Genomic DNA, 13036 nt, shown 5'->3' on the forward strand with positions numbered 1-13036 from the left:
CTCTGGTAAATGTAGTTGACTGATGACCCTTGACCTAGAACAGAATCCTGTTGTGTAAGGAGGTTAAAATTGGCGTGTACCTGAGCGTGCCTCTCTGAACCGCCAGCTCCAGGAGAATAGCCAGGGCCAGGTGCTGATCCTGCAGCGGAATGCCGCTGGGAGCTTTACCAATCCCGCCTCCGTGCACTTCACTGCTCCCAAAAATAAACAAATAAAGAAATTATTTTTTTAAAAAAAGCACTTCAGTCAATACTGTTAGAGCTAAGTGAAAGAAAAGGAATAAATGATTGTAAATGCACTTTATAACTTCGATTTAGAGACATTACGGTAATAATGTTATTTTCATGAGCTGATTCACGTGTACTCCATGTGTGTCATTATGATAAAGTTATTTTCATAACCTAATATTCATGTGTCTTTGATTAATGACTGGAATAGAAAGTTATTTTCATGTGCATTCATGTTATTACGGTAACAACGTCAATTTAGAAACAGACATTCATGTAACTATTTTCATAACCTGGTGTTTGGGTGTTATTTGAGTCATTACGGTAACAGAATTTAAATGTTCTACACTGATGATCAGGTGTATTCATGTCATTACAGTAACAGCATGTTATTTTCAAATGTATTGGTATCATTATGGTAATAGAATGTTATTTTCATTTGCATTTGTGTCATAATTGGTAACATTTTTTAATATGTATTCGTGTCATTACGGTAAAAATGTTATTTTCATGTGTACTTGTGTCATTATGGAAGCAATATTTTTACCTGTATTCATGTCATTATGGTAACAATATATTTTTTTTTAACCTGTATTCATGTCATTACGGTAACAGAATGTTACATTCATGTGTATTTGTCGTTATGGTAACAATACGGTAACAATATTTTTACGTGTATTCGTGTCATTATGGTGACAATGTTTTAGATATTTTTATCTAACTAACAATCACGTGTATTTCTGTCACTATGGTAACAATGTCATTTTCATGTGTATTCATGCCATTATGGTAAAATAATGTTTTTTTATATATAAAATATTTGTTAATGTGTTTTCCTGCCATTACAGTAACAGTATCATTTCATGTGAACTCATGAAAAGGGTTTAGGGCTCATTTATTTTCTTTGGCCATAATTAGTGCTATTGTGAAGCCTTATCTTTAACATGTCTTGCCAGTTTATTTAATACGTATTCCTCATTAACCCTCTCCCAACCTGAGGAATTTGGTAGCTCTCTCAACGACCTCCAGCCACACGGATGACACGGTGCTCTCATCGAACAGTGTGGCCTCGGGGAGGGCGCGCAGGGCATCCAGAGACTCCTGCAGCAGCTCACTGCACAGGTCTGCGTCGTCACCTGGACCGCAAAAAACAGGTCATCAGTCATGATCTGGCAACCCTGGATCAAATATTCACTCTCCGAGAAGGTGATACAGCAACTCAAGACATCACTAGCAACATCATATTGCTGTCTGAGATGCAAATATGAAATGTGAGGGAAATAAACTGTTAATAAACTGACGAGTTTGTTGCCAAAGTTCCACCGGAAATGAGACACACAGGTGTCTCCTATAAACTGCTTTCCGACGTGGATCAGATTGAGCGCTCTCTCTCTCTCCCTCTTCCTCTCTCTCCCCCTCCCCCCTTTTCTGTCTCACTCTTCCTGTCTTTTGCTCTCGCCCTTTCTCTCTGCCTCTCAGTTTCTCTCTCTCTCTCTCTCTCTCTCTCTCTCTCTCTTTATCTGTTGTGAACAGGCGCTTTGAGCCAAAGCCGGTTGTTCTTTAGAATCCAAGAGCAGACGTGGTTTGCTCAACCTGTAGTGATGCATCGTGTAAGTCCAATTAACTGAAGTCAGAAACAACACATGTAGCTACAATAATAGTAACTAGCGATGTTACATGATTGACTACCCATTTAGTTACACGATAGTTAGTGAGGATAAGCATTTGCTAGCAGACATGAACTAGTTCTCCTCGCTCAGTTCATCTCCTTCTGTATCGATCGAGAATTTTATTTAGGAATCAGATTGACATTAGGGAAAATGTTATCCATGTGTTATTATGGGTTAAAACTAAATCACACTTCGTGCTATTCGGGTAAACTAACCCTTTTTTTAGTGGTGTAACTCTAGAAGATCCTTATGGCTTGGTGTCATTTCAGTGACTAAAATATCGGTCATGTGTCTCACTCAGAGGTCTGGATTAGTCAATGGTTTAATTAGGTACTGAAAAACGGGAACACGAAAGAAATCATGAGTTCTGCTAAAGCGTGGAAAGTAAGTGATATGGTTCCATGCAAGAGAATACTACATACTATTACAAATAATATTAAATTCTAATTTTATGCTGGAATTTCTGTAAGATTTTTAATGGGCTACACTTTTAGAAAGAGGTTGGAAAGTAGGAACACATCTCCACCCTGTAGAAGATGGAAAGTCCTGGATGTTTTACTTTTACTCTGAATGCCTTTATAAAAACCACAAATGTCTCATCACAACATTTCCAGGCACACGACCAATCAGAGCTCTCCTGAAGGCTGACTGAGCCACATCACCAGAGACACACATGATGCACATTTAGCTCTTTCGGGCCTAATGTGTTCTCATTCCTAACGGCATTGGATCTGTTTGAATCCTTTGTGTGTGTGTAGCGCAGAGCTCGGGTTACAGGTCAGCTCTCCGCTCACAGATCCAGAGCAGCCGGTCCTGCCCACTCCCTACGGACTGAAACATCACATCACATCGCATCACATCACATCATCAGTCGGAAAAACATCAGGGCGCTTTTCCACTTTCAGACTGCAGCAAGCTGAAACCAATTCCCAGCATGGATGTTTTGGTTTTTTTTGTTTTTTTTTTTCTTTGGGTGGGGTATTTTTCTGTCGAGGCTATGACCTGGGATGGACGTTGATTTAATAAAATGAAATAAAATAAAATGCGTCTGAGAGCTCTGCTTCTAAAGTGCTGAAAATAGCACCTATTGATAAAACAGAGGCGCTGATCAGGTTTGAATGTTGCTTACCGGACCTCCAGGCTCGACGGAGGAATGCGAAAGCGAAAGAAAGAGCAGCCCTGGACCCGACTTGAGCCAAACCCTCCACTCCTTTACTGACAGGACGACTGCTGCAGAAACACACACAATGCACAGATAAAGCAATGGAAACTCTTTCTATCACGCAAATCTCGCTTTATTGCGCAACACCTTCCTGTCCTTCGCACCTCTTATTATCGACGGTGGGCAGCGGGGGGCTGGGTGGACTCTTCCACCGGACTTTGTACTTCTCCTCCATCATGCTGTGGGTGAGGGAGATGAGGTAGCGCTCCAGGATGAGTAGCCGCTGGCTCAGACGCCGCGCAGACAGAGTGCTCTTAGCCGTCTGAGCGGCGAGTTTCTGCTGGTCCTCCACAAGCACCAGGAGACAATCCTTCAGCTCTCCTTCATCTGAACACACAACACACACACACACACACACACACACACAGGGTTTATTCATGAATGAGTGAGATTTCAAGCTCCTACAGAAAAGAAAGCTGTAAAAGTTTTGTTTTGTTTGGATCCTTGTTGAAAGATCTGTCTAGAGATGACGTAACCTCGTGGCAGATGCGACCAATTTTCATGCAGAAATATCAAAACTTTTAGAAGAAGTTCAGTTGCCGAGCATCAAACGTACACCATCACAATTTGCAAATTGATTCTGAGGGTTTATCGTTTCAACAGAGTAGATTTTCCAGACAGATTTTCGACGATATGAGACGCTACGCACACAACAGCGTGAGAGATACGGCGGAACGTCAGTAACATCAATAACATGACGCAATACATTTAAAAAAAAATAAATAAATAAAACAAAATTTTAAAAAAAAATAAATTTCAAGCTTGACTTTCTGACCAAGTGCAAGAAAGCCGTGAAAATTAAACAAATTCATAGACACAGTTCGAGTCGAAGAGCTCAAGGATACTCAAAGATCGGATTTTTCACTAGGCAGGTCTGAAATTTGTTTTCATATCACCTGAAGCGATCAGCACACAGGTGTGTTTCACTGAGATGAGAATTTTCAGTAAAGCATTTCATCAGATATATTCAACAAATATTCTTAGTTCAGTCAGTCAAGCTGAGAGATGAGATCTCATCGTATTTTTTTCACTAAACTGAAAATAAATAAATAAATAAATAAAGATTCTTGATTTAACAAGCTCTTCTCCAATCCTTCAGCATGTACAACATTTCATGGTCCATTTATTTTTCCATTTACTCCCCAAGCAAGTGAGCCGCCGGTGCAAATGGACCTGAACTGCGACGTTTTCAAACAGAGCATCAATGAAACTCTAGTACTCCAATATGAAGCTTTGTTAAAGGACCAAAAAAAATAAAATAAAAATCAACTTTAAAGTATCTGTACGTTGAGGTTACCTCTGAAAGTGTCATTTTAATCAACATACAAACAAATCAGGATTTAATGTCTGAAAAAAATGAGCTGGAAAAATGTCTATACCTTTACTCTCATTATAAAATGGCAGGGTCGATGAATATTCATGATATGCAAATTAGAAAAGCACCTCCATACCACTCCTACAATCCTTAAAAGCCTTTTATCTTTAACATGATCTAATTTAGAGATTTTATTCAACAGTGCTGGAGGAATGCTTATCGAAGTCGACGTAACCATGACAACCACTATATCGTTCATCACTAACATGAGCTAAGACAGCTAGTGCACAGGTTGTGTAGGTAAAAGTTTTCAGTTATCAAGCCAATTTCTACTCATTTGCATATTCAAGGTGACGTGAACCTGTTTAGTGACATCACAAACTAAAACATTAGGACATGAATGTTTTTTTTTTGTTTATAGAGTAGAAAATTTGCATTAAAGATTAAAGATGCACTTCATCCGATTCCGAACGCTGACGTATTTCCTTTCGAAATAGGAAGTCAGAGTGGTGGCGTGTCGAAAGCGTTCGACTGTTTAAACAACAGCCAATAGCGTTCGAGATACACCATGCCACGCCCCCACTGAATCTAAACAAACGTGAGAGAATTCGCTGAATGTGGAGAAGAGTTTATCGAGCAAGCTTTTTCAGCTTCACCTGTCCACCTTAACCAGGACGATATCCCTGACGATATCCTGGGAAGTCACAGAGCTGCCAGCCCGCACAAACTCCGCCCATTTATTCTCAGTTGGAAAAGAGAACAGTGTACGGGAAGACGCTCGGCCAAAAGCACAACAACGAACCGTGTTTACTGCTAACGAGCTGCTCCTGTGGAGCTAGACACACCCCTTAGGGCGGGGCATAAACTTTCTAAAGAGCATTTAACTGGACAAGTCATTTTAATCATTTTCCCAGGAAGAAGCAATGAATTACAAACTCAAAACCTGTTTTAAAGTGTTTTCTTTTTAGCTATATATTACCATACTGGTGTCCATAACATCAAAACACTGATATTTTTTTTATTTCAGGGCTACTTTAGGTTATGCGTTGGCTAGTTCAGGACGGTTCTCTTTCAGCAGGATACGAGGCTGAGGAAACCTGTTATGCAATGGGATAACAAACACCGTGTTTATTAAGCTTTCCAACATGTGATGTATACAGAGGTGGTGCAATGCTTTTCCATCAGCGTGGACTTATCTGCCCTGAGCAGGAGAGCAGCTCCACCCCAACACACACACACACACACACACACACACACACACACACACACACACAGAGAGAGCCGGGTAAAAATAACTGTCCCTCACACACAGTCTGTACAGTTACCCGAGCCTGACAAACTTCACGTGCCTGAGGCTTAAAACTCTCTCTCTTTTCTCTCTCTCTCTCTCTCTCTCTCTCTCTCTCTCTCTCTCTCTCACACACACACACACACACACACACACACACACACACACACACACACACACACACACACAGAGACAGATTAGATGTGTTAAGCCTACATGAGATGGAGCAAGTCATGTGTGCCCTCCACTGAATCCAGAGCCATGTTTGGACATCACGACTCGATCCTCGATACCATTCTGTGAAGTTCAGTTGAAAACACTTCAGCTGAAAACATATATATATATATATATCTATATGACTCATATTTGACCTTTCTGAACCTTCAGAGGAAGCACTTAACTCTTTCATGATGTTCTAAAGTCCTCTCACAGTGAAAGAGCACAGACATATTTAAATATTAAAATTTTATTCATTTGGCAGTTGCGTTTATTCAAATCGACCTTTGATTAAGCCAGGAGTCTTTATCGGGGGGTCAAACGGCCGCTTTATTCTACGTCCGGATTTCCGGAAAGTTCCTTTCAGAACAACTAAAACAGACCTGAATTTGGGATTTGAACCTACAACCTCCTCCTTCCCAGAAGCCTTACCTCTGGAGCCATCACCGTCACTTAGGACAAGTTATAATTCAATTGCCATTATGATTAAATGCTTATTAAATGATTATGTCACAAAAAAATTTTTTAACACTTGAAACTGAAACACTTTGAATGAAAAGTCATCGACGTTGTGTCTGACGTTTTTCGGAGGCATCTACAGAAAGGGTTAAAACTGAAATTTACAGAAATATGCGACGCCACAAAGTCGACATGACCGCTACTTAATAACGAGAATTCCGCCATCTATTTAAGAAAGAGAGAAAGAAAAAAAGAAAAGCTCCACTGGCCTTATTGTTTCCTCCTAACCAAAAGCAAATTACTTTTTTTTGCAATACCACGTCATTTCTTTTTAATCCAAGATAATTGGATTTTTCACTCAGACTGTGTTTAGTCCCAGTGCTCCTGGCTCCTGAAAGAGAAATCACTCAGTCTGTGTTCATTAAATTCATTAAAAAAAAGCTCAGAAGAAAAGGAGTTTGTCCTGTAAGAAGAGAAATAAGTGCTGGAGTAGACAGAGATGTGTATAAATCAGCAGTATTTTATCAGTATTGAGTATTTTTTTTTTTTAAGATCAGGATTGTGTTGAAAATGAAAACTCTGTCAGGTTTGGTGAAGAGCGAGTGGGATGACCTTGCAGAACGCCTGATCAGGAACGCTGCGCTCAGCACGTCGATTTCAGCGCTGTAGCTACCCGACATCTCGCTTTACAACTACAGAGCGGGATTAATTAGCGGCTCCGCCCACCTGGCTGTCTTCCCCAATCCCACGTCTCGATCATGGAATGACGGACGGATGACGAAGACGTCTCTTCTTCCTCTTTCTTCTCCTTGTCGTTGGACTCGTCCTTCTTCTGAGCCCCAGGACAATCCGCCGAGTCCTCTGAGAATGAGAACGCGAGGTGAAGGCTCATTTCAGATAACGATTCTACGACATATATATACACATATATATATTAAAAAAAAAAAAAGACATCTCTGCTAGCTATATGCGGATATTGACGGCGGTACCTGGATAGGCGGATTCCTCTCTGTTGAAAACGATCTCTTCATCTTTAACCATCTCATTCCACATCTCACTCAGTCCTTCTGAAGAGAATGCACGCTGAAGGGAAAAAAAAAAGCCACAAGCACGCCAATTGTCATTTCATTCTTCAAAATATAATATACTCTTGTGCTACACAATATAGTGCAAGAGTGACAAAATCATGTTAGATCCATATCTTAAGAAAGCTTTTTAAATGTTTTTTTTTTTTTTTTATTCACTGTCTCCCCTGTCGATCACAGTAACGCTAGCCAATCGTAGGAGTTTGACACCTCATGTATGCGGAAGAGGGCAGATAGCGCTTTCAGACGAAGTATGATAACCTTCGGAAAATCAAGAGTTAAACTTCAAACTTGTAGAATTATTAATAGAATGTAATCGTAGTAAACGTGACCAGACTTCGTGACCTGGGAAGATTGCGTATGAACGATTGAATCGCTGTATCGCACATCGGTGAAGTCACAATCTGACTGACGCTACAAGGATTTTCACTTGGTAGATTAATTTATGCGTACCGATGACAGATGATGAATCAGAAGTCACCTCGTGGTTGAGAGAAAATAAAGACATCAGCCAGACTCAAATAATCTGTGAGTCAGTTCGCCAGCTGATTTGCTGAAATACAATGTGCTACGTATTAACGCACTTAACTAGCTAGTTATGTTACACTAGCTACCACTTATTAGCTTCTTCACACCACGAAACAAGACTGCAAGCTTTGACTTGCTGTACGATTTGTCCCCCTGCGATTCCGACAATAAAAGTATCAAGGACCGCCTACTTTCACAGGAATTTGACTGACACGGCAGTCGACCAATCAGAGACCTTTTCTCAAAGTCCATCAGCAAACATACAAGTCCACATCAAATGAAACTTTCTGAACTATGAAAACTTCGTTTGAATGTTTTTACGGTTGGAATTCGGTGTATGGAATTATGGAGAGCCAGTCAGACTATATCCTTTATGATGCTGAAGCTTGTGGCCAGAAAAGTGTACAAAAGACATGAGAGACTCCAAATACAGTGGGCGGAGCCTCTGAAACTGAGACTAGAAAAGCCATCAACCTAAATCATGAAGAATTAAAAAGTAAATCAGTTTTACACTTATATGGCATGAAAATGGGTCTAGTTTGAAATCGGAATCACGTTATTTTCGAGCTAGAAAGTGGGAAAAAAATGGACGCCTCCAAAAAAGCATGTCTACTGTTAGCAAGAAGCTAGCCAGCTAACTTTACTCATCATGATTGATGATGTATTTATGATCTGGAAACAGATTCAACCAAATAATGTGCCCATGTTTATGAATCTAAAGTAAATACTACTCTAAACTGTGTGTGAGTTTATACACGTTCAAGTGGAAGGTTGGATTCTAAGATTTCATTTCTGAATATCCGTTTCTGGAAACTTAACATCACTGTTTTCACGAAGCGCAATCCCAAACACGTGAGGAATACGACTCTAATCACGCTGTAAAAGTCGGCCTTGGTGAATACAAACTCCAGTCTCAGTCGCACGAGAGCGTGTTGTAATACAAGCGCTCGTTTATCACCCGCCCGCACGAGGAAGAGGAACAAAAACATGCAGGAAAATGTCACCTGATCTAGCCGGGATTCTGCCTGGCGTAAAAATACACTCGTTTTCATTATCAGCTACTTTATTTCAGCGCTGTGCACACACTAAACACGAGGATATTTATATATATTAAAAAAAAAAAAAAAGACATAAAAATCACATCATATCAAAGAGAAATATACAATTAACACACACATGAAATTATTAATATTTTTCCATATCTTTAATCATATCTAATTAAACAAAATATTTATCTTTCAAAACTGTTTTAATGTTTAAAAAGATTTTAAATAATGCCATTTGTATATTTGTAAAAAAAATAATAACAATAAGGCAAATCTATTGGCACCCCGTATAATTCATTATTCATTCAGAATAAATGCAGACATTCTTTTCTGCGTGTTTTAATTTTCACTGCTTGATTTATTTTTTTTAACGAGTGAATAAAAGCCGAGCTCGTCCTTCCTCTTCTACAAACAGCCATCGCAACAGAACGTGCGGAGAAAGCAGCTGGCGTTTTCCTGCCGTTGATTCAATGCAAATTACGGCGATAACTGAAAGGAACTCAGTCAAAGATACAGTCAAATGTGAGCGAACGTCGTTATGAGGACTGGGATGAATATTCTACAGATTACAACCTCAAAAATAATTATTTATTTAATACCTGGAAGCCTGCCGGACGTTTTAGAGCCTGAAAAGCTAAAACGTGCTTAAATTAACGTCTTTATTCTAATCTAATCTAATTCTCGGTGGTTACGTCACAGAGAGCATTTAAATTTCATAAAATTACATTTTTTTTTAAATAAAATCCCCCTTGAGCATTTGGAGTTGGTTTCGTAATAAATAATTTTAATATATTTCATTTTAAATAATTATAAAATAAAGGACAATTATTTACATAATGATACGTAATTCTATTTGATTTATAATAAACTACAAAAGGATAATAAATTGTTTAATTTCAAAGAAAAATAGACTAGAAATATCTCATTATAATTCCAGGATCCATGAGTGGGATTTCGGAATCTGGGTCTCGGCGATTTATAACGTTACCATGACAACCGTGATTTAATGCATCACTGATTTTAGCTAGATATTTGCTAGCTTTCGCTCTGCGCTATGCTGATTAAATTTTACGAGGTTTGCAAAGCCATGGATGCTCTCTGGGTGGGAGGGGCATACCGTCTCTCCCCTGTCAATCACAGCGAAACTGGCCAATCACAGGCGTCCGTGAGCTTGTGTATGCGGAAGAGGGCGGATAGCGCTGTCCTCCGAGTGTGTTACGCCGCGCTCTGACGCAGCACGAGCAGCAGTTTAAAAAATAAATAAATTTTTGTTTTTAGGCTTTACGTGTCTTGGAAGAAGAAAAAAAAAGGTTTTTTTAATAAATAAATAAATAAATAAATAAATACGGGGGAAAAAAAAAAAGAAAATAACATAGAAAAATAAATTAATATTTACCACAAAAGAAACAAGAAAATAATAATAATAAATAAAATAATAATAATAATAATAATAATAAAATCTGCAAAAATCTTAGCAATAAATCAGCTGCTTTCAGTCTGCAATTATTTAAAAAATTTTATAAATTTAATTAAAATTAATAAACAGATCACAACATAAACGATATCTCAGAAAAGTGTATCATGACATAATGCATCATGATATCAACATCATATCACTAAATTATTATTAAGATAAAAATAAAAATAACTGATTGTCTCCTGAAAGTGTGTTTACACTTCACCGAGCGTCAGGAATTTTAAAAACAGAGTTTAATTTAAACGAGGAATTTTCTGACTACAACAGCATCAGAGTGCGTTACTAGGACGCTAGCTATTGCGCAATACGAGTTATTGTTTATTTAACTTGTATTATTTTACGAGTTCATTGGTAGATGGCCGTAACGTTCCCTACGCCAGGGGTGCACAAACTTTTTGCAGTCAGGGATTCCTTTTACAGCGTATATTTATATTAATTAGAAAAACAGAAATGATTAACGGTAATCCTTGTTCATTTTAAGATTTGGAATAATGAATATTAATAATAAAATCTACACCGTTTCATTTACCTGCAAATCGATCTTCAGCCATTTGTCATGAAATCGCAGCTGAGCGTCGAGGAAAAAAGAAGGGGACGGCATCCTGTCTTCTTTTCTCCGGGCTGCAAATGCAGCCTTCCCTAAAAATTCCACAACGACAAAAAAATAAATAAAAATACACATAAAATTTCCCACACACTACATCTAAAAGGCTTTAAAGTCACAGCATACTTTCAGTTTGCCACATTTTAGTGTTTTTAAATTCATTCTTCTACTACCGTGTGATTAAAAAGGCCGAATTTTCCAGAAAAATAATCTGTTTAAACATCCCAGGTCTCCGAGTTCCGGTTTATTGGTAATTAATTGTATAACAAAAGGTTAAATAAAAGAAAAGGAAGCATGAATAAAGCACATTTCACTCATCTATCTTATATAAATCTATCTTCAGCCACTAGATAGATAGATGATGATTAATAAACATAAACGTATTATCTGGAATTTCATGTCATGTAAAACCTTCATGTCATTGGTTAGATAATATCCAGACAGAATTCCCAGAATTCCCAGAACACCACATTCCATGTTCTAACCAATTGCCAATTTATTAAAAAGGTAAAAATGTAAAATAACAGAACGTCTACAGGGAAACCTTCATGTTAAACCTTCACGTCATTGGCTAGAACAAACAGAATTCCCAGAATTCCGAGGACAAATTCCATGTCCTAACTGATTACTAATTTAATAAAAAGGTAAAAATGTAAAATAACAGAACATCTAAACAGAAACATATTCACATAAAACCTTCATGTTGTTGGCTAGATAATATTCAGACAGAATTCCCAGAATTTCCAGACTTTTCCGGGTGTGGAAACGAGCTCCGGGATGCATCAATAAACTACATTTCATTTATCGATCTTATATAAATCTATCTTCAGCCGCTCTTTCCCTTTACTGATGGATGTTGGTGAATAAATTAAAAATATTTTACCCCAGAGTCTGATTACAGTGATATGGAGTTTTAGATAAAGGGGAAAATTCATGGAAAAGTACGGAAAATCAGGACAAAAGCCTGGATATTATCTTGTCCAAGACTCAAGACTTGGAGGTTTTAAATCATCAGACATTCTTTTATTCTCTCAAACACATTTTTATTTTTTATTATGTGCATAATTAGAAATAAACTGAAATATGGAAAGTTTGGGAATGAGCGCTTTTAAATCCCACACTTCTATCTAAACCCTGAATGAAATATGAATAATTGTTTGTTGGAAAAAAAAAAAAAGAAATAAAGAAAAAAAGGATTCAATATTTTAGACCTGAGTGTTTATGAGAAGATGTTTGTCTCTTCTCCAGGTGTAATGTTTTTACATTTTAATTCTCTCAGTCTTTAAGGGACAGTATTTATAGTCTATGCATAACATTTTAATAAGTTTAAGAATTTAACAACCCTGTGTTTAAGCAGTTTAAGCATGACAGAGATCATTTAAGGGTTAATTAGTTATTTAAACTGAATAAGGCTTCATCCTGACAGTGATGATGATGATGATGATGATGGATCAACAGCCTTCTTAGAGAAATTAGTTAATAAAATACATGCATATGGCATCCTGGACACGCACTGAGAGCATCAGCTTGGTTCATGGTGTTAAAAGTAGTTATTAAAAAGCAGATAAATGCAGTAGAGATGATTCAGTACAGACACTGAGCTCGTGAGCTCGCTGTGTTGTTGATATGCTGTTCAGCAGTAGGCTAACGGTGCTAGCTAACCGGCTAACCCTGCTACATGCACAAGAGGACATTTCTAAGCTCTGACAGCGAGCTGTTCTTAAAGTTTACATCCTCATCCTTGCATTAACAACCTCGTTTTAATCCGCAAGCTAATTTTATAAAGCATAAACAGAGTGTTGTACCTCGACTGGTTTCTTATCGCTGTCCTGCTCCTTCGGTCCCCCCTTTACGAGCTCTGCTGCATTTTAACGTCCGCCATCTTGTGTGATGACTGAC

General features: G+C 38.1%; 1 protein-coding gene across 3 annotated transcripts in view; it reads right to left on the minus strand.

Annotated features, from left to right (window-relative positions):
• herc2 (HECT and RLD domain containing E3 ubiquitin protein ligase 2) overlaps positions 1–13036 on the minus strand; it is a 70956-nt gene extending 57920 nt beyond the window's left edge. For 2 of the 3 annotated variants that reach the window (XM_053228305.1, XM_053228301.1), the window contains exons 1-8: positions 12943–13036; positions 11063–11172; positions 7387–7480; positions 7124–7258; positions 3224–3446; positions 3027–3127; positions 1222–1363; positions 81–191 (exon numbers count right to left, since the gene is read on the minus strand). In XM_053228305.1, the coding sequence (XP_053084280.1) occupies positions 81–191; positions 1222–1363; positions 3027–3127; positions 3224–3446; positions 7124–7258; positions 7387–7480; positions 11063–11134 (878 nt within the window). In that variant the 5' untranslated portion in view covers positions 11135–11172; positions 12943–13036. The remainder of the gene's footprint in view (positions 1–80; positions 192–1221; positions 1364–3026; positions 3128–3223; positions 3447–7123; positions 7259–7386; positions 7481–11062; positions 11173–12942) is intronic. The other variant, XM_053228308.1, reaches the window with a different exon arrangement.

The sequence above is a fragment of the Pangasianodon hypophthalmus genome, chromosome 2 (genome assembly GCF_027358585.1).
Source record: "Pangasianodon hypophthalmus isolate fPanHyp1 chromosome 2, fPanHyp1.pri, whole genome shotgun sequence".
Classification (NCBI taxonomy): Eukaryota; Metazoa; Chordata; class Actinopteri; order Siluriformes; family Pangasiidae; genus Pangasianodon; species Pangasianodon hypophthalmus.